At 36.2% G+C, this 27,029-nt stretch overlaps 1 protein-coding gene across 1 annotated transcript; it reads right to left on the reverse strand.

Moving 5' to 3' along the window:
* Positions 1-1,764: 1,764 nt before the first annotated feature.
* LOC129444366 (von Willebrand factor A domain-containing protein 7-like) lies at positions 1,765-25,348 on the reverse strand. The gene is made up of 15 exons (XM_073862552.1): positions 25,227-25,348; positions 23,478-23,690; positions 22,168-22,452; positions 19,832-19,925; positions 16,214-16,348; positions 15,715-15,901; positions 15,460-15,629; positions 15,194-15,312; positions 10,884-11,002; positions 10,557-10,764; positions 10,214-10,346; positions 9,899-10,051; positions 7,522-7,617; positions 4,051-4,316; positions 1,765-3,746 (listed from the first exon to the last, which is right to left on the reverse strand). Exons 2-15 carry the CDS (start codon positions 23,673-23,675, stop codon positions 3,375-3,377), a joined length of 2,535 nt encoding a protein of 844 aa, XP_073718653.1. The 5' UTR covers positions 23,676-23,690; positions 25,227-25,348; the 3' UTR covers positions 1,765-3,374.
* Between the last annotated feature and the right edge of the window lie 1,681 nt (positions 25,349-27,029).

Here is a 27,029-nt window from a genome sequence, read left to right on the forward strand (position 1 = left end):
ACCGATGTGTTATTCTTCCATCTCCACTTCTTCGCTTTAGATTTCCTTATCACATCCATTCGACATCTCTAGTTCCTTCAATACACATGAGAGAATCACAACAATACTGCAACATGTATGATTGTGCACTCATCTCTGAATTGAGTTCAGCTCAATGTCCGTAGTTTTCTTTGCCCAGTCTGTAATCCACATCAACCGTCTCCTTTTGCACACCAGCGCTTCCACTGTATTCCCAGCACACACTGAAGCAGCTTCACCCACAACAAGCTCCACACAGAACAACTGCACCCGCAACAAGCTCCACACTAGGGATGGCTCCCGCGAAACTGACGTTTCGACACTGTGTCGAGATCCTGAAGCGTAAATGTTTCGAAACACTGCTCCGAAATGTGATTCGAAACACCCATGTCACGTGATGAAGTGATTCGAAACACCAAGCGGTGCATTTCACAAGTATTTCGAAAGGTGGCGTACCTGTCGAATCTGCGTCGAATCTTAAACTGACAGGGTAACGTTAGGAAACAAATCTGACAATACCTCATAGATGCGTTTTTGGCAAGAACAAATACTATAAATTACTGAAAAGAAGTAATTTTTCCTCATAGGTATGTAACACTTACAAAAAAATGCATGCCAGCAAAAGTGTCCCTTGTGTGAGAATGTTTTCAAAGGCTGGAGAAATTATATGTAAAAGAAGCTGGTTGAGTTTATCAACACAGAACAATTTATATATTTGAATAAAGATCTTTATATGTAAACAATGTGGCATATTATGGCTATTTTATGAATCTCTTATTATTTATTTGGTATATCTCTATTCCATTTTTTCATTAAATAGACCCGAATAGCCTATAGTTATCGACAATTGTGAGCCTAAAAGCTCATGTAGTAGTCAAACAGATGTTAAAACAACAACAAAAAACATTTTATTATGATGACGTAGCGCATGCATTTCCCGGGTTCGATCCTAAGATCTACGCATGAGAGTCGAGAGCACTATCCACTCTCCCATCCTATCACTTGTGTCAATCAAACAACATGTGGGATACAATTTGTCAGCGCTCATCTAAAATCTTGTCAAGGCTGCTTCATGTAAAGACATGCAAACGACCGCTAGGTGTCACTGTGGAGGCGGTTTCGGATTGATGTTTCGAAGCCTCGAAACATACGGCACAATTGATTCAACTGTTTCAGTGTTTCACGAAGCCTCGCTCTGCCCACCACTACTCCACACTGAACAACTGCACCCGCAACAAAAACTTCACGCGGAACAAACCTCACACTTTTGGTCTCTTCGCTGCCCTATTTATGGGCCTCCTCTTCCATGCAATGTCCAATCATTGATCACCACATACAACTCAGCACACCTGATCCCGATTATCCTTGATTTCTCTGCCCGGTGTTACATCGAAATCAGTCCGGGCGGAACTACTTCCGCCATTTTGGTTCCGCCTGCACAAAAGTCACTCCGTGACATCATGTCACATGATGTATCAACATGATGGATGTAGACAGTGCATCAAAATTTCATTAATACTATCCATGTTCATACAGTACTAGAGCATCCTGTTTCAATGGTCGGTATTTTGTCTAATTCAATACATACTGTCACAGATTTCGGAAACAGGGTTAGGGTAAAATTAGTATAGTCTCCATTTGTGTCAATGTTCGGCTGTTGGTTGACTAAAAAATTTAATTGAATTTAATCAAGATGAAAAATCAAGGTTATAAGGGGTTTGAGTAAGCAGCAGACAGTTTTGTGCACTTGTTTATTGACTTTTAAATGTTACAATATATTTAAACAGTGTTATAGAAAAATCAAACTTAGAAAATGCAGGAACTTCTCCGTTATATATGTATAGAATATAGGATTGTGAAAGGCATGGCTGGGACTAAATAATACAGTACCCTACACCCTAAAAACAAACAGTGCTAAATAGCACTAAAAGTGGTTCACATGCTCGTAATCATAGGGAACCATACTAAGTGCCACACAGCACCTATGTAGCACCTGTGTAGAACCATATTGTGCTATACAGAGCATATCTGGTGCTATAGTTGTGCTATTTTACCCCCAGATGGTTCTCCATAGGCAGTGATGGGAATAACGGCGTTATAAGTAATCACCGTTAGTAACTGCATTATTTTTTTTTACATTAAAATGCTGCGCGTTACTAAAATTGATCTCAATGTAGTGATTTTCACCCGCGTATGCTCGCTCAGTCGCTCTCTTAGCCAAACACTGTTTTTCTCTTGTGTGTGTGTTGGGAGAAACATAACTGATGATGATTGGTGTGTGTGTATTAGATGGGGTGGGAGAACCACATAGCTGATGATGATTGGCTTAATTTCCATCGTTAGCCAACCAGAGGCAGAGTTCACAAACAGGCACGCCCACTCGCACAGTCCGAGTCCGAGCGAGCAGTGTAAAAAAGTCTGAGCAACTTGGTCACTTTGTCGCTAGATATAGCAACTTTCTATCACTTTAGCAACTTTATAGGACAAATCTAGCTATCTTTTCTGGCGTGGTTGGAGACTTTTGTAGACTGACATGAAAATATGCGTTGTTTTCTCTTCTCAACGAGCAGCGGTGCTGCTGCTGTGCTGTGCCCCATCTCAAAGCACTGACATGCAGCCCGGTCATCGCGTATCAATCACTCCGAAAACACAGGCGACAGGGCGATGGCAAGTACAAGAAGCTCAAAGGTAGCGGTCGCAAACACAAAGTATAAAGCACTACTTTTCCATTGTTGAGGTGAAAGGCAAGAATGTTTGTGTAATGTGCAACTTATGCCCATGAAGAAAAAGTCTCTCCACGTCTGTGGCAAGTAATTCTGATCTAATAAAGCACCTCACATCCTCACATGCTGCCACAAAATTAGTGATTTCTCTTCATCAATTTTAGTCATTTAACATATTTAATTTTGTAAGGGGCATTCAAGTTTTTTGAAATATTAGAACTTTTTTAAGTAACGCAGTAATTACTTTTCCTGGTAATTAATTAATTTTATAATAATGTAACGCAGTTACTAACTCAGTTACTATTTGTGAGAAGTAATTAGTATCTATAACTAATTACTTTTTTAAAGTAACGTTCCCAACACTGTTCATAGGTGATTTATAGGTGCTATAGCACTAAAAATGGTTCCCCTATGATTACGAGCTTTTAGTGCTATTTAACACTAAGTTTACTAAAGCCAGCCAACATATGGTATACAAGCATGTAAATTATAAACAATTGTTAAACAAGTAAAGCATCTTACTACTCTTATAGCTTTTAGACAGAAATTGATTAAAAACATAACATTGAATTGTTACAGTGTGTATATACTGCATATTGTTATTTAAAAACATTTAAAAAATGGAACTCTCAGTTACAGCAAAAGAGAAACAAATAAGCCAATGAGAGCCAGAAACATGGAGAAGGACTGCAAGCCACTGAACTTTATGCTTGTAGCTGAGGCAGTGATTCGAACTGTGGCATAATTCAGATCAGTGGATCCTGGAGCTTCTGCCTCAACAATGAGTGTAACATCAGTCCAAAACTCTGTGTTGGAGGGCACGGTCAGCGTTCCTGTCCCCTGAACACTTCCTCCTGTCGACACATTCAGGGAACTGGGGACAGTCACAGTGAATCCGTTGCTCGTCCTGGCTCGGATAGTGTAGTTACCTGCTGTAGTATTAGTGGACACTGTAAAGTTGAAGCTAAAAGAAACTCCAGGAGTTGTAGTGGTTTGTGTTTCAACCTGTGGATTATAGGAAACAGGTCTCAGACAGTGATGTAATGCAACTTGACAGCTTTTTTTTAACAATCCTGTTGTAAAATGCAGTCAATTCTGTAATACATTTTTAATTGATACATTTATGCACATTGTGGATGCTTTCATTCAAAGTGACTTGCATTGCATGCCAGGTCATATACAGTACATTTGATCAGTTCATGTGCTAGATACAGGAATCAAACCCATGAGCACAGGCTTGTTAGCATCAGGTTGTGTAAAGACCCACAATCTATAAGCCATACAAGACGCTTTTGTTTCTTAACCTTACCGTAAGAGTTATTCTTGATCCTTTATGATGAATAGATGATTGCCTTTGGAATCGACTAGATGGCAATGAGTTATTCAACAGCCCTTTAAGGAGAAGCCCAAATGCACCCTCTGGGATTCTGTTTAGGCTAACTAGGTAGTCTGTACCACCCACTGATTTAACGGTTCCATTAACAACATTGGATCCTGAAGCATCAACTAGAAGTACATCAGTCACTGTGGCCAATTCTCCTCCAGACACAGAAAGAAACAAGGTGGCGTTCTGACCTGATCAACAAATCATACAAAGACAGTGAAGCCTTTACACTTCATATTTACATATGAATAGAATAGAATAGAATAGAATAGAATAGAATAGAATAGAATAGAATAGAATAGAATAGAATAGAATAGAATAGAATGGCAGAACAGAACAGAGCTGGAATGGAATAGAATAGAATTTTAATAGAATAGATGGCAGAACCAGCATGGAATAGAATGGGACTGGAATGTGAACGGGAACAAGAACAGGAATAGAACAGGAACAGAATAGAACCAGGAAAAGAATAGAACAGAACAGAATGGGAATGGGAACAGAATCGAAATAGAATAGAATAGTATAGAATAGAATATAATAGAATAGAATAGAATAGAATAGAATAGAATAGAATAGAATGGGAATGGGAACGGGAACGGGAACGGGAACGGGAACGGGAACGGGAATAAAATAAAATAAAATAAAATAAAATAAAATAAAATAAAATAAAATAAAATAAAATAAAATAAAATAAAATAAAATAAAATAAAATAAAATAGAATGGCAGAACAGAACAGAACTGGAATGGAATAGAATAGAATTTTAATAGAATAGATGGCAGAACCAGCATGGAATAGAATGGGACTGGAATGTGAACGGGAACAAGAACAGGAATAGAACAGGAACAGAATAGAACCAGGAAAAGAATAGAACAGAACAGAATGGGAATGGGAACAGAATCGAAACAGAATAGAATAGAATAGAATAGAATAGAATAGAATAGAATAGAATGGGAATGGGAATGGGAACGGGAACGGGAACGGGAATAAAATAAAATAAAATAAAATAAAATAAAATAAAATAAAATAAAATAGAATAGAATAGAATAGAATAGAATAGAATAGAATAGAAAAGAACAGAACAGAACAGAACAGAACAGAACAGAACAGAACTGGGAATGGGAATGGGGATAAAATAAAATAAAATAAAATAAAATAAAATAAAATAAAATAAAATAAATAAAATAAAATAAAATAAAATAAAATAAAATAAAATAAAATAAAATAAAATAAAATAAAATAAAATAAAATAAAATAGAATGGCAGAACAGAACAGAACTGGAATGGAATTTTAATAGAATAGATGGCAGAACCAGCATGGAATAGAATGGGACTGGAATGTGAACGGGAACAAGAACAGGAATAGAACAGGAACAGAATAGAACCAGGAAAAGAATAGAACAGAACAGAATGGGAATGGGAACAGAATCGAAATAGAATAGAATAGAATAGAATAGAATAGAATAGAATAGAATAGAATGGGAATGGGAATGGGAATGGGAATGGGAACGGGAACGGGAACGGGAATAAAATAAAATAAAATAAAATAAAATAAAATAAAATAAAATAAAATAAAATAGAATAGAATAGAATAGAATAGAATAGAATAGAATAGAATAGAAAAGAACAGAACAGAACAGAACAGAACAGAACAGAACAGAACAGGAATGGGAATGGGGATAGAACAAAATGGAAATAAGAGAACAGAACTGGAATAGAATAGAATGGGAATAAAATTGGGAATGGGAATAGAATAGAACAGGAATAGAACTGGAATGGAATAGAATAGAATTTTAATAGAATAGATGGCAGAACCAGCATGGAATGGGACTGGAATGTGAACGGGAACAAGAACAGGAATAGAACAGGAACAGAATAGAACCAGGAAAAGAACATAATAGAATATAATAGAATGGGAATGGGAACGAAAATAAAATAAAATAAAATAAAATAAAATAAAATAAAATAAAATAAAATAAAATAAAATAGAATAGAATAGAATAGAATAGAACAGAACAGAACAGAACAGAACAGAACAGAACAGAACAGGAATGGGAATGGGGATAGAACAAAATGGAAATAAGAGAACAGAACTGGAATAGAATAGAATGGGAATAAAATTGGGAATGGGAATAGAATAGAACAGGAATAGAACTGGAATGGAATAGAATAGAATTTTAATAGAATAGATGGCAGAACCAGCATGGAATGGGACTGGAATGTGAACGGGAACAAGAACAGGAATAGAACAGGAACAGAATAGAACCAGGAAAAGAACATAATAGAATATAATAGAATGGGAATGGGAAAATAAAATAAAATAAAATAAAATAAAATAAAATAAAATAAAATAAAATAAAATAAAATAAAATAAAATAAAATAAAATAAAATAAAATAGAACAGTAATGGAAATGGGGATAGAACAAAATGGAAATAGAAGAGAATAGAACAGGAATAGAATGGGAATGGTAGAACAGAACAGGAATAGAATAGAATAGAATAGAATAGAATAGAATAGAATAGAATAGAATAGAATAGAATAGAATAGAATAGAATAGAATAGAATAGAACAGAATAGAATAGAATAGGAATATAATAGAATAGAATAGAACAGGAATAGAATGGGAATGGGAATGGTAGAACAGTACATGAATAGAATAGAATAGAATAGAACAGAACAGAACAGAACAGAACAGAACAGAACAGAACAGAACAGAACAGAACAGAATAGAATAGAACAGGAATAGAATGGGAATGGGAATGGTAGAACAGTACAGGAATAGAATAGAATAGAACAGAACAGAACAGAACAGAACAGAACAGAACAGAACAGAACAGAATAGAATAGAATAGAACAGTACTGGAATAGAATAGAACAGTACTGGAATAGAATAGGATAGAATAGAATAGAATAGAATAGAATAGAATAGAATAGAATAGAATAGAATAGAATAGAATAGGAATAGGAATGGGGATGGGAACAGATTCGGAGTAGAATAGACTGGGAATGGAACGGGATTAGAATAGAATAGAATGGGAACGGGAACGAGAATGAGAAGAAAATAAAATAGAACAGAACGGGAATAGAATAGAATAGAATAGGAATGGTATAACAGAACAGAACAAGAATAGAATAGAATGGGAAAAGAACAGAACAGAACGGGTACGGGAACAGGACGAGAACAGAATCGGAAAAAGAACAGAATAGAATAGAATAGAATGAGAACACGAACAAGAAAAGAACTGGAATAGAATAGAACAAAACAGAACTAGAATAGAATAGAATAGAATTGGAATAGAATAGAATAGAATGGGAATGGGTACAGAATCGGAATAGAATGGGAATAGGAATACAATACAATACAATACAATACAATACAATAGAAAGCATCATACCAATAGAAGGGCGAGTGAAGATCTGTCCCCAAGAGTCTCCATGACCTCCCTGAATTAACTCCACAAAGTAAAAGAGGACATCCACAGAACTCTTACCTGTGATAACAATTAAAATAATATACAAGTTTAAATACAGCTTTGTGAACACATATTCTCTGTGTGAGGCTATTATTGTGTATTACAAATTAATAGATAATTATAAAATTGATAGTTGTGATTTTAAAATTTACAGTTATTTCAAACCTGTTGAAATAAGCATTATTGCCCATAACATTATTTAATGTACCACTTTGCTACAAACAACAACAACAAGTCTATACACTGATAAATAAAATATAAAACTTTTGTTTAAATGTAGCTTAAATAAATTGATTGCAACCACTTACCTTAAAAAATTGATTAAATTCAATGAATCATTTTTTTCAGTGTAGTTAGAATAATGTGATTTTTGCTATGTTTATTCTAATTATTGTTTATTATAAATGTTAATTTTTATTGAACATTGGTACATTTATCATAGTGCTGTGGCTGCTGTTTTATAAAGCAATAAGCCACTAACTGTTATCCCATTTTACCACAGGTAGAGGGTTGTTTTTAGGCTTTGTGTAAAGTGGCTGATGACTTTATACTCTCTATATAAATAAAGCATAACGTGTTATATAAAACATTATTTTAAAAAACATTATAAGATACTTGTAGCTGTCTGTATGTGCAATGTGGGACTTTTAGCAGCATCTAGTGGTGAGATTGTAAATTGCAACCAATCGCCCAGTCCACAGACTGAGGCTGCGTGCCTGCGTCCAAATAACCACACTTGCGGTCTTTGCACTTGACCACTTGAATACTTACATGACATATTTCCTGTATTTTTCCCAAGTGTTCTAGTGGGCGTGAAGATCCCAAGCATGCATGTAAAAATGATTCATCTAATGGGACACACTTATCAAGTGTTTAAATGTCAATCCAGGTAATTTGCACCAAAACGTATTCATTTTTTTATTTAGGCTACTTAAAATATATATTTTGAAGGTTTTCTTTAAATTAAATGAACACATAAAAAAATGAGTAAGTACATGAACATTCTTTCCACCTGTAAAAAAACTCTTAATTTTGTGCATGTAACTTTATTAAAGTTTATAGTTTATATAGTAGTCCCTGAATAAATGACACCATTTAATGTTTTAAAAGTAGTTACATATGTTTTACAAAATACAATGTTTTCACCAATGAAATGGAACACTTTTCGTTTAACTACCAAAATATGTAAAAATCCATTTATTAACTTACAATTTAAAGTTTCCACGACATTTCGCGAGATTTGGGCAAAAGTCTGATGATTTATACTGTATCCTGAACGTGATGCATGTCGATTTAGTGTGCATCAAGGGGACAGTCTTGACATGGGACAGCCTTGCACACTTACTTCCTGTCGCATACACGTGCTCTCAAGTGGCCAAGACCGCATGTGGGGGTATTTGGAAGCAGCCAGACTCACGCAATTGAAATTCTCATGCTCTGACGCCACACATCCATTTTCTAACGCAGGCTCAAGGTCACGATGTATGCATCAATCAATCACAAACCATTACTGTATGCTTCTCCTCTTTATCAGTGGATAAATTGAACCAAATCTGCTGTTATCTGCATTTATATACACTTTACAAAGAGTATTATTTACTTTTGGGCATTTTTATCAAGAGGAAAAAGTATAAAATGGGTATATAATTGGAACTGAGACAATAAGCTTAGAACTATAAACTCAGTAAAAGCTTTTATTTTAAGCTAATTGGATTTGTATTGTAAATTTTTTTTCTCAACTTTCTCAACAATTCAACTCGAAATAGGAAAAACAATCCACACTATAATAAAATAGGTTGTTTGGTAAATGTTAATGTGATTAAAGAACCTATAATTTTATTCTCACTTCAAGCTGAACTCAAAAGTTGGAAGCTCTGGCACGTCATCATTGGCTGCTGAGACAAGGTAGTGACAAATGCGATATATAGCGCAGTTTGTCCATTTACGGCTACTGTAGAAACATGACAGTGCGAAAGTACAACTTTTATATAAGGAGACCCATGGTGTATGTAGATAAAAGCGGCTCATTCTAAGGTAATGAAAAGAATACAGTTCATTATGTAAGGTCTTTATACACCACTAATAATATAGTTATGTATATTATATTGCATTTCTGTCAAAAGATCCTTCAAAAAGTCCCACGTTGCACCTTTAAATGCCAGTTTAAAAGGGAACATGCAATCAAAACTGATAAATAAAAAGAAGACTTATAAGAAAATAACAAATGACCCAGAAAAAAAAACATTCACTATCAAGACACATGGAGATATAAAGTCACATGAAGAAAATGTAACTTTACCAATGACTTTCAGGGTGTATGAGCTTGTGGAGTTAACACTGATGCTCCACTGCCCTGCCTGGTTGTCAGACTTGAGTTTAATTTTCTTTAGATTCCCCACAGTCTGAATGCTACCAAGGCTGCCATCTATCATTGAATATGACTGAGACACACCTGAGAGGAATAGAAATCAGAGAAGAGCGACAAACAAAGAATTAGACAAATTGATGTCATAGCCATCGTTTGGTCCTGAAGAGAATTATATGTATACCTAAAGTTAAGGTACCATAATTAAAAGGTTGTGAGCTATGGGCAGTTCAGTTAATGTTGCCTCACCTGTGGGGCTGTAGATGGTAAAAACCGTTGAATCCCCAGTGATGTACACAGTCACACTGGACAAAGATGAATCTAACAGAAAAGAAAAGTTTCCTGCATTTCCTGCACTTCTTGCCACCTGAAAAACTGTGACCTTTGACAAAAACATGAACATGTCAAGATTTGATCACTTTCACAATTATCTCCAGAAACAGCCTTAGAAAAAAAATTTTTTTTTCCAAAAATCTGTTCAATTAGCATAAGATTTATAACATTATGCTTTTTTTTACATTATAAAATAAAATAGTAATGACTGCAGTGCTCATAATATAATGGGGTTAAAGGAAGCATTGTTAAAATATACCTGGCCAGAGTTAAATGTATCTGTAATGGCTGTAGAGGCCTCAGAAAGCGTAGTGTTTGTGACTTCTAAGGTTTGTCCACCAGAGACTTGGGCCAGGTCTCTGTACAACTGTAGTTCTGATTGAGTCATCGGCCTCGATGAGGAGCTCTGGGTGTCTAAGACTTCCCTTTCTCCACGTGATGAGACGGAGGTGGGCAACAGGAAAGTGACCATGGATGGTTGAAAGAAAGAGACAAACTGAATTGTTGAGGATTTTTAGATGCAAAGGTTAAATCTGTAAAATTGCCCAGCATAACAAAATTGATCATAAATGTTATAAAGGTACTCACCATGGATTCAGTGCTTTCTATCATGGCTTCGACTGTGTTTTTTAATTCAGTGTCCTTTGCTGAAGCATCCGTGAAAACAAAAATGTCTGATGATGGTGGAGCTCTTGTTAATGCCATCTGGACACACATGAACAATTAAAGAGAAAATACTTTTAAAGGTCTCATATTGTCAAATATGAAATTTTGTGGCTTTTTTCATGGTAACTGAGGTCCTAGGGTATATATAAGTACCATATACGTTTCATTTAAGAGTCAAATGCACACAGCCTGCTTGAAGTAGCTGTGAGTTAAAACGGTTTCTAATGTTGCTATGTCACAAAGACACAGTCACCGCCTTCAGCGCCCCACACCCTTTTTGCCAAACAAACCCCTAACACGGACTATCGGCACCAGAGGTGGAAAGTAACGAATTACATTTACTCACGTTACTGTAATTGAGTAGTTTTTTTGTGTATTTCTACTTTTTTGATAGTTTTTAAAATCTGTACTTTTACTTTTACTTAAGTATGTTTTATTTAAAGTATTGTACTTCACTACATTTTAAATCATATCCGTTACTGAGTAAAGAAATATTTTAAAAAGCAAGGTGATAAATACGCGCAACGGATGTAAATGGGCGGGGCCCGGGGGAACGCGCAAAAAGAACCATGGAGACGGACGAGACAGGAGACCCGCCTCAGTTCAAATCTGATGAAAGAACCCCCTGGTCATATTTAAGTGACCACTTTCCATTGACGCGAAGCGAGTGTTTCATTTCTATGAAAGGTAGGATTCATGCTCTTAAGTACGAAATTGCACGAGGCGTTTTTAATACCATGCACATTATCTTCCGAGGTCTAGCAGCTTCGCGTCAAGTCAAACACAACTTCAAAACGTCCTCGAGAATGCGCAGGTCATTAAACATTGCAGAGAGAGAGAGAGAGAGAGAGAGAGAGAGAGAGAGAGAGAGAGAGAGAGAGAGAGAGGGAAAAATAAAGGTCTTCAGGTACCCAGGTCAGGGAAGTATGAAGATAATAAACTTGTCAAATGTATATAGACATGGCACTCATCTCATTATATGCTCATTTAAACTATATATAGTTTAATAAAATAATGTATGTTACCAGCAATACATCAATTACAACCTTACTATAGTGATTGTATTTACAAGCTGCTGACCACCTTCAAAAGTGCATAACTCACATGTAAAAATCATTAAACAATTCCATAAATGTTTCTTACTTTAAAAAAGCTTTTTATTTTATTAACTTTTTGTTATTGCACTTTAATTGTAAAGATGTTCCTACAATTAAAAACAACTAGTTTGAGATGTACAGTCTTGTTCAAAATAATAGCAGTACAATGTGACTAACCAGAATAATCAAGGTTTTTAGTATATTTTTTATTGCTACATGGCAAACAAGTTACCAGTAGGTTCAGTAGATTCTTAGAAAACAAACAAGACCCAGCATTCATGATATGCACGCTCTTAAGGCTGTGCAATTGGGCAATTAGTTGAAAGGGTGTGTTCAAAAAAATAGCAGTGTCTACCTTTGACTGTACAAACTCAAAACTATTTTGTACAAACATTTTTTTTTCTGGGATTTAGCAATCCTGTGAATCACCAAACTAATATTGTGTTGTATGACCACAGTTTTTTAAAACTGCTTGACATCTGTGTGGCATGGAGTCAACCAACTTGTGGCACCTCTCAGCTGTTATTCCACTCCATGATTCTTTAACAACATTCCACAATTCATTCACATTTCTTGGTTTTGCTTCAGAAACAGCATTTTTGATATCACCCCACAAGTTCTCAATTGGATTAAGGTCTGGAGATTGGGCTGGCCACTCCATAACATTAATTTTGTTGGTTTGGAACCAAGACTTTGCCCGTTTACTAGTGTGTTTTGGGTCATTGTCTTGTTGAAACAACCATTTCAAGGGCATGTCCTCTTCAGCATAGGGCAACATGACCTCTTCAAGTATTTTAACATATGCAAACTGATCCATGATCCCTGGTATGCGATAAATAGGCCCAACACCATAGTAGGAGAAACATGCCCATATCATGATGCTTGCACCTCCATGCTTCACTGTGTACTGTGGCTTGAATTCAGAGTTTGGGGGTCGTCTCAAAAACTGCCTGTGGCCCTTGGACCCAAAAAGAACAATTTTACTCTCATCAGTCCACAAAATGTTCCTCCATTTCTCTTTAGGCCAGTTGATGTGTTCTTTGGCAAATTGTAACCTCTTCTGCACATGCCTTTTTTTAACAGAGGGACTTTGCGGGGGATTCTTGAAAATAGATTAGCTTCACACAGACGTCTTCTAACTGTCACAGTACTTACAGGTAACTCCACACTGTCTTTGATCATCCTGGAGGTGATCATTGGCTGAGCCTTTGCCATTCTGGTTATTCTTCTATCCATTTTGATGGTTGTCTTCCGTTTTCTTCCACGTCTCTCTGGTTTTGCTCTCCATTTTAAGGCATTGGAGATCATTTTAGCTGAACAGCCTATCATTTTTTGCACCTCTTTATAGGTTTTCCCCTCTCCAATCAACTTTTTAATCAAAGTACGCTGTTCTTCTGAACAATGTCTCGAACGACCCATTTTCCTTAGCTTTCAAATGCATGTTCAACAAGTGTTGGCTTCATCCTTAAATAGGGACCACCTGATTTACACCTGTTTCTTCACAAAATTGATGACCTCAGTGATTGAATGCCACACTGCTATTTTTTTGAACACACCCCTTTCAACTAATTCAACTAATTGCCCAATTGCACAGCCTTAAGAGCGTGCATATCATGAATGCTGGGTCTCATTTGTTTTCTGAGAATCTACTGAACCTACTGGTAACTTGTTTGCCACGTAGCAATAAAAAATATACTAAAAACCTTGATTATTCTGGTTAGTCACATTGTACTGCTATTATTTTGAACAAGACTGTATATTCCCTTGTCGTTTTTGAACTATACTAGAATCCTCCACCTCTCCCCGCTGTAAAAAAGTAACTATTACTCTGAGTAAAGTTAAAATGATTTACTTTTTACTTTTACTTGAGTAGATTTTTAGACAAGTAACTTTACTTTTACTTAAGTAAAATATTATTAAAGTAACTTTACTTTTACTTGAGTACAATATTTTATTACTTTTTCCACCTCTGATCGGCACACCCGGGAACTTGACTGTAAAGTTCGTCACCGCCCCTTTTTGGGAGAAAACAAACTAGACTTCTAATAGACTTCCATACAAAATAGCGGAAAAAAGCAACGTTCCTACACAGCCGGCAGGCGTATATAACTTAAGAAATCACTCAGATTAAACATGTTGGGTAATTATCTGTTCACTCTGCCCACCATAGAGCGCGAAAGATACATTAACACATTTAATTTGGTCAATATAAAAACATGTCCCTTTCATTCTCCCAGCATCAAATTTGTGTAACAATGCTATGCACAACAAAAATTTTCCACCCTAAATAAAGTCTGGAGATCTAGAGCCATTTCCCTGAAAACAAAGATACAGATTTTTAATTCCAGTGTTAAAATCATCCTTCTGTATGGATGCGAAACATGGAAAATAAACAACGGTGTTTTGGCCAAGCTACAACCATTCATCAACAAGAAGCTAAGACATCTATGTGGCATCTGGTGGCCAAAGAAAATTACCAATAAAGAACTGTGGAGAAAAACAGAACAGGAAGAACTGGAAACAAGCATCAAAAGAAGAAAATGGAAATGGATTGGACATACATTGAGAAAACCAGAGTCAAACATTATAAGACATGCACTTGATTGGAGCCCCCAAGGTGCAAGACGCAGAGGAAGGCCCAAAGGCTCATGGCGAAGAACCACCAGAGACAAACTCCAGAAAATCAACATCACCTGGAAAGAAGCCAAGAGGAAGAGCCTAGACCCATTGTCTGGAGGCAGACCTTAGAAGCCCTATGCTCCGCTCGGATTGAAGAGGAATAAGAAGAAGAAGAATGTATCTTTCGTGCTCTATGGCAGGCAGGGTTAACAGATAATTACTCAACATGTTTAATCTGAGTGATTTCTTAAGTTATTTAAGCCTGCCGGGTGTGTACAAATGTTGCTTTGTTCCGCTATTTTGTATGGAAGTCAATGAGAAGCCCCCCCCCCCCCAAAAGTGGACGTGAACCTGTTCAGAGACATTCTATGACGCCTTGAAATATGTGACCTTTAAGATTATAATTGCTTCATAGCTTGCTTTACAACTTTATCTTAAACAGGTATGTTTTGCCAGTAATTCCGGAGTATACAGTGTGAACCTTTTTATTGTGAACTGCTCCAAATAAAACTACTGTACAACCCAGCAGTCCTGATAAGCACATCTCTGGAAAGTCTCCTCCACCAGATGCTGAAAGTGAATTGATTTTCTCTTTGAACTGATCAACATCGGCAGTCCTTGTCAGTTGGAAACCTGTAAGCATGAGATACATTCACACATCACTACAGAGCTTCACAAAAACACGAACAACATGCACATGCACTGAACATAAACTGTTCATGGTCTGTGTATCTCAGCCAGCTCTACGTGTTTCATATGTTTTAAGATTTATAGACCTACCCGTGTCATCAAATGTTATTAGCATATAATCTGTAGGTTCTTCTGATGTTCCTTTCCTGCTATCTATCATATTGATGGACACGTTCTTGATTTCAGCGATGTCATTAGACATACTGCCTGTGATGTCGATCACAAAAACCAGCATTATGGTATGACTAAGGCCCAACAACCTAAAGTAGATGCAAGATTGCAAAAATGAAACAAACAAAATCAGATTTAAGGAAAAGTTTAACATTTAAGCTAAATACCCCATACCGAAGAAAGGCTGTGTCTCCCGCATCCTTTCTAATGTCTTCCAATAGCTCTATTGTAGCATTGATGGCCATGTTTGCAGCTTTTTGGTGAAGTAAGCCATGTTCTGAGTTGACGTCATCCTTATTGATGCCTCCAGTGGGGTTTTTGTAGCTTGTAAAATCCAAGGCACTACCATGGCTACATTTGCCTGAGAAATATATATGTACTCAGTTTGTTTAAAACAATCTTACATTGGCCTATGGCCTAGCATGGCTATTCAAATTAAAAGTGTTTCAGCTCTTATTGTAGCTTTCAATGCTTCCAATTACAAACCAACGACTATAGCAAGCCAAATAATAGCTATTTTATATTAACTTTTTATGTATATATTTAATCAAACAAAATAAGCAAGTGGAAAGTTAGACAAACAGCTATTAGTTGTACAGCTATACAGTATCAAATATGCAAGATCGGAGAAAGTCAAAGCAGCACTTAAACATCTCAGTGCTAATTCATTTGCCTGCAGGCTTGTTTGTAAATCCAGGGATAGCGCTGAAATATCCAGAAGTTAATGTCTTCTGCTGCAGGATCTCTGGGAGAATATTATCAGTGCAGTTGTCATCCACACAGCTTTTGCATGTCGCTGTTGTGGATTCTAAAGATATTCAAACATTTCTTTAGTGCATGTGTGTGGGGGATTACTTAATATTTACTATTACAATGCAAATCAACAACCTCAGTTATTGTTTTCAGTTATCGAACTGTACCTAGAGACTACTACAGCATTTACAATTTTTTTACACATGAAACATAAACACGTGTTATATTGCGCACCGTAAACACAATCAAAGCTTCAAAAACACAGAAAGAATGGGAGCTTTAAACGGTTGTTTTAAAACAACACATTTTGTGTCTAGTTAAGGACAACACATTTAATAACAAAATGGTAACAAAATTGGTATCAACAGTAACAAGACGAAACTGAAAGAGGTTTGTGCTCAGGTTTGTGATTACAAGCAGCAAGTGGGCATCACTGCCAAAGACAAACACACCACCTGCATGTGATATCAATACTGTAAGATACACTGTAAAAAATACTTTGCTGCCTTAAAATTTTTTGTTGAATCAACTCGGATTTACAAGTCATTACAACTTACTATTATTTATCTTGACTAGAGATGAGTTTTTATAACTACAGGTGAGTTGTTATAATTATAAAATTAAGTTGACTTTTCTTAACTATATTTTATAAGTTGTGACAACTCATCTCTGTTGACATGACTTGTAAATCTGAGTTGATTTAACAAAATTTTTTAATGCAACAAAGTATTTTTACAGTGTAGTAAAGACTTTTTAGAGACAACAATTATCCTTTTCTAAATCGACAATAAACCGTACAGATGTCCACAATAATTGTTTTACACATGTCATAGTGTAGATTCAGTAACACTTTACAATAAGGTTGTATTAGTAAACATTAGTAAATGCATTAACTAGCATAAACAAACAATGAACAATATAGTTTTTAGCATTTATTAATTCTTGTTAATGTCAGTCATGTTTGTTCAAGGTTCATTCATTAATGTTAACAGTTACCACGCTTGATTTTATAAAAGTTTTTTGGGGATCCATAATCAGGGATCCGTGTTTGATCCACTCCTTTTCTCCATCTACACAACATCTTAATAGTGCGTTTACACCAGCCGTGGTAGAGACGGCAAAAACGCGCTATTTATATGAACAAATTTGTTTTAGCCCCTTGAAATGAGTGGAGTATTATGCGCATGTCCTTTCCATAAAGCACACTCAGAGATGCAGTCGTAACATTAATGAAAGTTATTTATTCGCTTACAATCTCCGGTTTACTTTTCAATCAAAAATACAAAACAAAATATCTGAAAAAACAAACTTAAGGTGGTGTAAGCATGCCATTCAAGAAACTTTTACTCTCCACCCTCTAACCTGCGTCTGACAAACAACACCAGCTGGCCTGGCCATTAACACTTGCACTTACGCGCCTTAGTGACGCGACAAAGAGGAGGAGCAAGATAATTCACATGTTATTCCAAACATTAAACAAACACAAGATAACTCTATATATTTAAATCATAATATTTTTGAATAAATTAAAACATTTTTAAATTGGTAATACTGGCTCCTACACCCGTAGTTGGACGCTTAAACATTTGAGTTCACTCGCTTCATTCTCGCGTGAAAGCCGCGTGTGAAATTCTAGTCATTCGAGAAATTCACGCGGATATTTGCTTCATGTGAGGGGCTTCTGCGACTCCGCCACTCCGCTCGATTCCTGTAATCACGTCACTACTACAGCAAGGTCCTGATTGGTTAACGTGGAGCGAAAATTCGCCAAAGTTCAGGTTTTTCAACTTGCGCATTTCCCGCGGCAAAGCTCAATTCGTGCGGAACGCGTTTACCGCGCCGCAGGATGCCTAATCCCGTCTTTGCATTGACTTAACATGTAAATCATCCGCACTTGCCGCCCCTACCGCAGCTAGTGTAAACGCAGCATAAGACCCATCATACAGGCATGGCTTCTATGCTGATGAAACCCAAATTTCTTTTCATTTCACTCAGATGATCCCATCATAGCAGCACGCATTATAGCCTTAGCTTGGAGAAGGAACACCACCTCCAGCTGAACCTAGCAAATGAAGCTGCTTATATTTTTGGCACGACCGTGGGGCAACCTTCCGATCTTTCTGATGAAGCCAATACGGAAGTGATTTAAACTGCAATTCATTGACTGGCCGCAAGAGGTTGGCTTCAAAAGAGAGTGAATTTCCATAGACCCCCATGTTAAAATGTCTAAAAAAAATATATGTTTCCAGCTTGGTACAAAAATGGTTTTTTTTTTGGCTGTAGCTAATTTTGCCCTTCATGACAACTGTGGGGGGGTGAATTTTTTTGTAACTCATCCAGTTAAAATACAATTATATTTTATTAAATTATATTTAAGTTCTGCATAATTAACGGCGTGGCCACTTGAGTGACAGGTGAACTCCCACTGCTGTCACTAGAGTCGAGCTAGGCGGGCATGGGTTTAGCAACCAGCCACCTCAGCTTTACCCGCGCCGCGCCTCTTTACCAATTTTTGGATATCCATGAGTGATACACAGTGATGCGCGGCCAAGATGGTGACGGCAGGTACCATTTACTATTGGTTTCAAAAATGATATTCAAAAACGTTTGGGTGACGTCACAGACACTACGTCCATCTGTTTTTACAGTCTATTGGCACAACCTGAGATACAGTACATCATATCCATTCAACTGTGCAAAACAACCATTACTTCTTCCAAAACTGTCAAAACTGGTGTAGTCTTTGATGACAATATCAGGAAGATAAGTCCATTACATATGGAGCATGTTGCAACTCCTGATCAAGGCCCTGGTAATCTCCAGGCTGGACTACTGTGATGCTCTCCTTGCTGCCCTTTCTGCACAGACTATTAAACCACTCCAATTAGTTCAACCGCAGCAGCTCGGCTTATCTTACAGGAGCCCAAAAGGGCTCATGTAACATTTCTGTCCACTGGCTACTGATTGAACCTCATGTCAGGTATAAGTCACTACGGCTTACTTACAGAAATTTCACTGGCACTGCAGCAGCATACTTTCACAGTTTCCTGCATTCTTACACCCCATCCAAAACGTTACGTTCAGCAAAGTAGCGACGCCTTGTGTTATCTTTAGAAAAGGGCGCCAAATCATGTTATTTTTCACTCTTTTTATTCACTACTCCCTGCAGGTGGAACTCTTCTTTTTTTCAAAATACTTGACAAATTGATACTGACTGCAGTGCAGACAGAAAAAAATAACTACTGTAATTCTCTTTCTCTCCCAACAGGTACAGAGTTGTTCCGGAATAGTGAACACTTGATAACTTGGTATAAGCACTTCTTGTATTAGCCCATTGTCTCTCTTTTGACCAATCGCTTGATTGTTTCCTGATCCTTGTAAGTTGTAATGTTGGTCTGCTAAATGTAAAATGTAGTACAGAAGCATTGTTTATTGTTAGCTCATGTTAGTTCATGCATTTATTAATGTTAACAAATACAACCTTAAAGTGTTATATAATATTATATAAGCAATATCAAATATACAGAAACTAATTTACCTGCAATGTTGCTGAGAGGTTCATTCGGTTTGATCAGGGTGCTATAAGGATCAGTGTACCCCAGCTCTATCCAGTTACTATGACTATAGAAATCCTGCACACAAAAACAAATACATTTAGTACATTGCTATAACTTGTAAAGGGTATACGTATCAATTATTGACACCTACAAGTTTTTTACTTAGTTACGCCTAAAATGGCATCTTTGTCATAGAGACAGAGCGCCGTTATGCAAATTTGAGGGCCGCGCCCACCGGGGGGGAGGGCGATCCAGCAGTCTCCATTGACTTTGTATTGCGGGGGGCCGCCTCCTTGTCATTTCTGGCTTATAACAAAAAACTGAATAATGCCTAAAAGCTGCTGTGTGACAATATGTACAGCTAACAAGCCAAAGAACCCAGAAATAAGTTTTTATAAGCTGTCGAGCCGTAAAACCCAGCCTTTAAGGAGAATAAAGTGGATCGCCGACTACGTTTCCCCCTATTGAATGTAGTTTTACTAATAGAAGTACTATAAAAAGTTGCCTGTATCCATTTTTGTGTCTTTAAACGCTCGTTTTTTGGTGTCGAAAGCTTATAAAAACTTATTTACAGATTAAACTTAAAAACAGAATAATACCTAAAAGCTGCTGTGTGACAAGGTGTACATCTAACACGCCAAAAAAATAAATAAATACGTTTTTATAAGCTGTCGACTTCAAAAAACGAGCGTTTAGACACAGAAATGGATACAGGCAACTTTTTATAGTACTCCTATTAGTAAAACTGCGTCCAATAGGGGGAAACGTAGTCGGCGATCCACTTTATTCTCCTTAAAGACTGGGTTTTACGGCTCGACAGCTTATAAAAACTTATTTCTCGTTTCTTTGGCTTGTTAGCTGTACATATTGTCACAAAGCAGCTTTTAGGCATTATTCAGTTTTTTGTTATAAGCCAGAAATGACAAGGAGGCGGCCTCTTGCAATACAAAGTCAATGGAGACCGTTGGATTGCTTTCCCCCCCGGTGGGCGTGGTTTTCAGGTTATGACGCGCTGCGCTCTGTCTCTATAATATTAGAATAGTAATATCACAGTGATGTACATGTAAAGGATAATCCACGCGTCGGGTGGTTCTTCGCCTCTACGTCGTGCATTAAAACCCTTTAATGCATGGCTAGCCGTGGATTATCCCTCTTATACCTTGGTTATTTGCCAAGTTAAAGCTGTAATTAATGTTTACAGTGTAATTTTTTACCAGGCGGGTAAAATGACGGTCATTTTCTTAAGTTAAGGCTCGCACTCCGTCCACTTTAAATAAAGTAGTGCCATGATATTGCTTTTATTTAAATGAATTATCACATTTATTAAAATTCATTGTTTATAGAGAGAGAGAGAGAAAGAGAGAGAGAGAGAACTGAAAGAGGACCCGAGGGAGGGAGAGAGAGAGAGAGAGATGTGTGCGCAAGTTACTTTGGCTGTGTGCATCTCTTCTTTAAAGTCTATCTCCTCGTTGCTTAAGCATATATCTAACATAATGATTCTTTAATTGATTTATTAAAATAATTTATGAATTACAGGCAACACTGACCGTGACAAGGCAATCTTTATTTGAACTAATCATGTCATTTATTTAAATGAATTATGTAAAGTGTGAAATAAAACCGGCGTCTCTAACCACGATTACTATATAAGAACACATTGAAATGCATTGCATTAAATGAAAACAAAAATCAAACAGTTGGAAATTTTGAAGGGACGTTTTAAAAGACATAGACAGAGAACTGAAAGAGAAGCACCAGAGAGAGAGAGAGAGAGAGAGAGAGAGAGAGAGAGAGAGAGAGAGAGAGAGAGAGAGAGAGAGAGAGATACAACGGTTACTGCACCACATACATTGCTCTGGTGCCTATTTTTAAGACATTTGACAGGTCAGGTGTGCAGTTTACAGAAACATAATCAACACCAATGAAACATTTCTCAGCCAATCAGAATAAAGCCTTCAACACACCCGTGGTATAAAGTCTAATAGCCAATGGGGGTGGTGGCGATGGTAACTTAACCATGGTTTTATAAAATTAATTACTACAAAGTTCCTGAACTGACCAATATTGAAGTAATTAGCCCTGTAGAATTCACAAAAAATATATCATATACCATTTATATAAAATACATAAAAATAAAAACTACATAAAATAAAAAAACAGATTTATACCCCTTTTAAAAACAGAAACCCCTTTTTTAAGTTTCAAAAACAATAATAAATAAATAAATAAATCTGCACTTCTTTTAAAATTAAAAGAAACTTCTCACAACAATTTTCTTAGTCTACTATTACATTAGATTATTATGCCTGTAACTTACCTGTAAAGTATGTGTTACAGTCCCCAGGCTTTTTTGAGCAGATATGTAGTTTCCTTCTTTCAAACTGACTTTCACTTTGCTTATGCCCTGGGTGATGAGGTCCCGTCCACTGCTGAAAGCCTCATTGTCGAAATGATGTGCTTCACTGAACTGTTTTTTGTCCACAGCTATATTGTTCAGAGAAATCAGAACAATAGCCAACTTAAAGTTGGCTGATGTTGATAGGGCAGAATTTGAACTCGAGCAAGCTCTTTGTACAGTATCTGCAGTTAGTCTGTTGTTGACCTGGAAGCGACAGTGGAAAATGTAATGGAAAGTCTGGGCTTACCACCATGTAAAAAAATATAATTTGCAACCTTGTAGTGGTCACAAAATACATGGTTAAAATTCAGTAAAACATTTATTATTCCAAAAACTATAAAATACATTTGTTAAACTATAATTCAGAGAAAGGCTATAACATGTTAATTTGTCTATTAAAGGAACAGTATGTAAGAAATTTATATCAATTAATCATAAAATGGCCCTGATATGTCACTAGACATTAAGAAATCATATTAATTTCAAATACTTATATCACTGACAACAGTGATCTGGCCAGGATATTGTAATTTAAAAAGTGGAGTTGCAGCCCTCAACTGATGTTTATGTTGTCATGTTGTGTATTGGCAACCAGTTGTGTGATTGCAGTACCAGTTTTAGCCACAAGTTTTGTGATTGCAATACCAGTTTTGGCCACAATCCTACATACTGTTCCTTTAAATGTTGTAACGCATAGAAGTTGAAAGGAACTTGTTAAAAACACTGCCTTTATAAAACCCAGCTTTTTGTTTAATGACTGGTAAAAACTTTATAAACTGTAAGGGACTTGTACAGTATGGCTCTACTCATGTTTTTGCTTTTTTTGACAAATCACTGTTTTCCTTGTTTTTGTGCGTCGCTTTGAATAAAAGTGAATGGTAAATGCCCAGATCTACGGAAAGTGTATATTTTTCAAATGTTATAAAACATCCTACCTTAGCGCACAGACAATAACAAGGTTCAGAGAAACAACATCTACTGGGTTAAATACAAAAGAGAAGTATTGTTCTAAACAAGATTGTCTGTTCTGATAAACAGCATTTTTAATTGCCTCATGGGTGTGGACACATTTCTAGTTTAGCTTCTACCATCATCAAGCATCTGAATCAAGATTAGCAAGATTTCTTAAAATCCTGAAATATGTATTGAAGCATGAATTAAACTCTGTAGGACAGGGGCAGGGTTTGTCTTCCCTGCTTTACTGGTTTATTCCTATGTACTTCACTTACAGGTAGTGTAAAGTCTTTGCCCTGGGCTTTGGCAATGTCACGACACACTTCTGCCGTCTTTTGGAGGATGGCTGCTTTAGTGATTTCTTGATGATTGAGGGAGGCATCAGACGGAAAGATTTTAAATGCACCAGCATGAGGGGGTTGAAAGACTGTCCCCCAAAGGAGAAATACAGCCACTACAACCAGTGAAACCATCTCTGTTAACAAAAACTGTGGAGAAAATGATAAATATTAAGCATTAATTTCTTGCACCATCACTGTAAAAAGTGAAAGTTGGATTTTTTAAAAAAACAAAAATACTTCAATTGGTAGCACATAAAAAATGTAAGTGAAAATTTTTAATTTGTTAGGTTTTTACCAATTTAAGTAATTTCAAACTTTCACTTTTAACAGTGCATTGGAGAATTTTAAACATGCCAAAAATTTAATAATGTAACACACCAACTGAATCACCATGTCAAGTGCTTGTTTTCTGCCTTTAAACTATTATTACTCAACAGGTCTGCGCAAAGTTTCTTTCTAATAAATTGCTTCCCAGCTTTTCCTTGAACGCAATCAACACTGCACATATTAAGGCATATACTTTATATGTCTGCTAATGTTCAAGCTATGGTTAGAGAATTGGGCACTGAAGTGCCTTTATGCAAGGCACGTTTTCCCCAACTGCTTCCCGACTGCTGCAGTAACAGATGCCCATTGCTCCGTGTGCGTGTGTGTGTGTGTGTGTGTGTGTGTGTGTGTGTGTGTGTGTGTGTGTGTGTGTGTGTGTGTGTGTTCACTACATATTGCATGAGTTAAATGCAGCAGTCACATTTCAAATATGCGCTACCATATTTGACAATCATGTCACTTTCACTTATATGATAAAACAATTTTGGGTTGCATAGAAATAATAAACTGATGCTAAATCAAGGAAATTCAGACTGTGTAATGTGCAAGAAAGGAGACACTAATACAGATAACCTAAACCCCTAAAAATGATAATCAGGATCACTAGACACTAAATCACTATAGACACCTCATTGTACTGCAGCTCCAGCCTTAAAAATCCAGCACACCTGAACTAGCTTATCAAGACTTTAAATTTACTTAAAAATTGTATGCTTGTAAAAGGCATGATTGTGGTAATTTTTGTGAAGTTAAAAATAATTATTTATGAGATCAGGTTTGTTTGATCAAAGTTACAGTATAACGAAATTTTACAGAAAGGCAGTTTTTCAGAAAAGATTGAGACTTTTGAACTGTAACGTCTCGCCTTAAGAGAAAGATTTACCTTATAGGGTTACACGTTATTTTGATAGTCCATTTTAGACATTCTATTAACTATGAATAACTTTGCAATTACATGTTAACTAACTTTCATTAATTTGCAACTATATGTCAACTAACTGTCATTAGAATATTAGTAGATTGTAAGGGTTAGGGTTAGGGAAGAGGTTAGGGTTAGTGGAATAAGTTGACATGTACCTGCAAAAATACTTATATACAGTTGAATGTCTGTTAATAACTGTAAAAAATAAAGTGTTAATAGATATTAAGCAGACAGTCTACTAATACGGTAAAGATTGTTAATTGATAAGTAGTTGCAAAGTTACTCTTAATTAGTAAAATGTATAAAGTGAAATATTGAAATAAGGTGTTACTCATTATATTTTACATAAACAATTGACTTGGCGAAGTGGTAAATATCTTTAATTTCTGTAACATTATAGAAGTCACAAAAAAATTAATAAAAGATATCATTACCTTTGAGCAGATTTTGTAGCACAGCGTATTTGCAGCGTCCTTCAGTATATTTGTACTTGTTTAGATGTAAAAAAAAAAATACCAATGTCACATAGGAATCTTGATCTGGTGGGTTTCTGATCTGATAAATTCTTACGCTGATAAGTGGAACTAAATAAGAACAAAGAACCGAAGTAAAAGAGAAAGTAACTTGTTCTCAAAAATGCTTGAAAATGCTGCCTTCCCTGTTTGCAAGCAATTAAAGGCTGGAATGAAGATTGACTTAATTCATACACATCATATTTGTCAATCTTTTCATTATGTATAGTACTGTACACTCCACTAACTAAACAATGACAAAAGTCTAGATAAAGGGTGCTCAAACCTGATTGATGGGCTTTTAGATTTCCAACCACACTCTTTGCACACCTGCCTAAAGATGAGTATTGATGATAAAAATGTTTAATGTTACTGTATTTTTTTCTTAATGTATTAAGATAAATATAGATATAAGAATATATAAGCAGTTTTTTATGAAAAGGTAAATGGAAACTGATTTAAGGATAAACTGATATCTGCTGCTAATGTTATGACTTTTGTCAAAGCATATATAAAAAACGTTAATAATTAAATCTGTGAGCATAGTTTAAGTCAAAATTTAAAAAAATAATTATTAAAACAAAAGCAAAAAATCACATTAACCAATTAATTCGCAATTCCAAAGATTTTCATTCAGATCAAGAACACATTCTTTCACTTTCACATACTGTACTAGGTGAAAGAATATTAGATGAGAGAACTAATCATTTATTAAACAACATGTGCTAAATTTGGTTTTATTACATGTACATTATTATTTTGTATGTACTTTTATACACTGTCAGAAAAAAGGTACAAAAGAGTAAGTTTTCTGTTGCTGGGGTGGTACCCATTTTGTACCTTTACAGGAATACTTAACATAATATGAAGTTGTACATATTACTACCTTAATATTTAAAATAACATGAGTCCTGCAACAGGTCTGGTACCCGCGGATACATAAAAGATAGCATAAGTGTCTAAAATGAGTGGATTGTGATATTTCAAAAATTGTGGGCGGATAATTAAATCTGTGCGGGCAGGTAGTAGCGCGAATGAAAATATGTGCATTATTTGTATGTCTAAATTACCATTACATGCGCAACATATGACATTTGATCCATCACGACACCACCATTGCGACAGTGCGCGACCTTTGTTGATTCTCCTCGTAGCCTAGTTGGAGCGAGCGTTGCAGGAGTTGCACAAAGTTTTGCCGTTGATAGCCGGAAGCTGGGAACGTCCAACCCAGTCTCACCCCATGGCGTCAATATTTGACGACACTTGACCATGCGTCAATATGTTGACGCGGAGGGTATACCTTTCGCGTCATTTTTTGACGAACTGGGGACTTCAATACTATTAAGTCCGTTGCATTCTCTTTCCTATTTTCTTACCATTTTCTACCATTTTCGCGTCGGTTTAGGGTTAGATTTACATAATGACATCCCTACCCAAACCTTTCCCTAACCCCAATGCCAGGCGACAACTGTTTAATTTCACGTACCTAATAGTATTGAAGTCCCCAGTTCGTCAAAAAATGACGCGAAAGGCATACCCTCCGCGTCAACATATTGACGCATGGTCAAGTGTCGTCAAATATTGACGCCATGGGTCTGAGACCGTGTTAGAACGTCTTCTCTTAAACAGGAATTTGAGACGAGACTTAGGAGCACAGCAGGGGTTGTGCTGGTAGGTTGTATTTTTTCCTGTTTTTTTTCATTAATAGTTCTGTTTGTGTATAGT

The sequence above is a fragment of the Misgurnus anguillicaudatus genome, chromosome 3 (assembly GCF_027580225.2).
Source record: "Misgurnus anguillicaudatus chromosome 3, ASM2758022v2, whole genome shotgun sequence".
Classification (NCBI taxonomy): domain Eukaryota; kingdom Metazoa; phylum Chordata; class Actinopteri; order Cypriniformes; family Cobitidae; genus Misgurnus; species Misgurnus anguillicaudatus.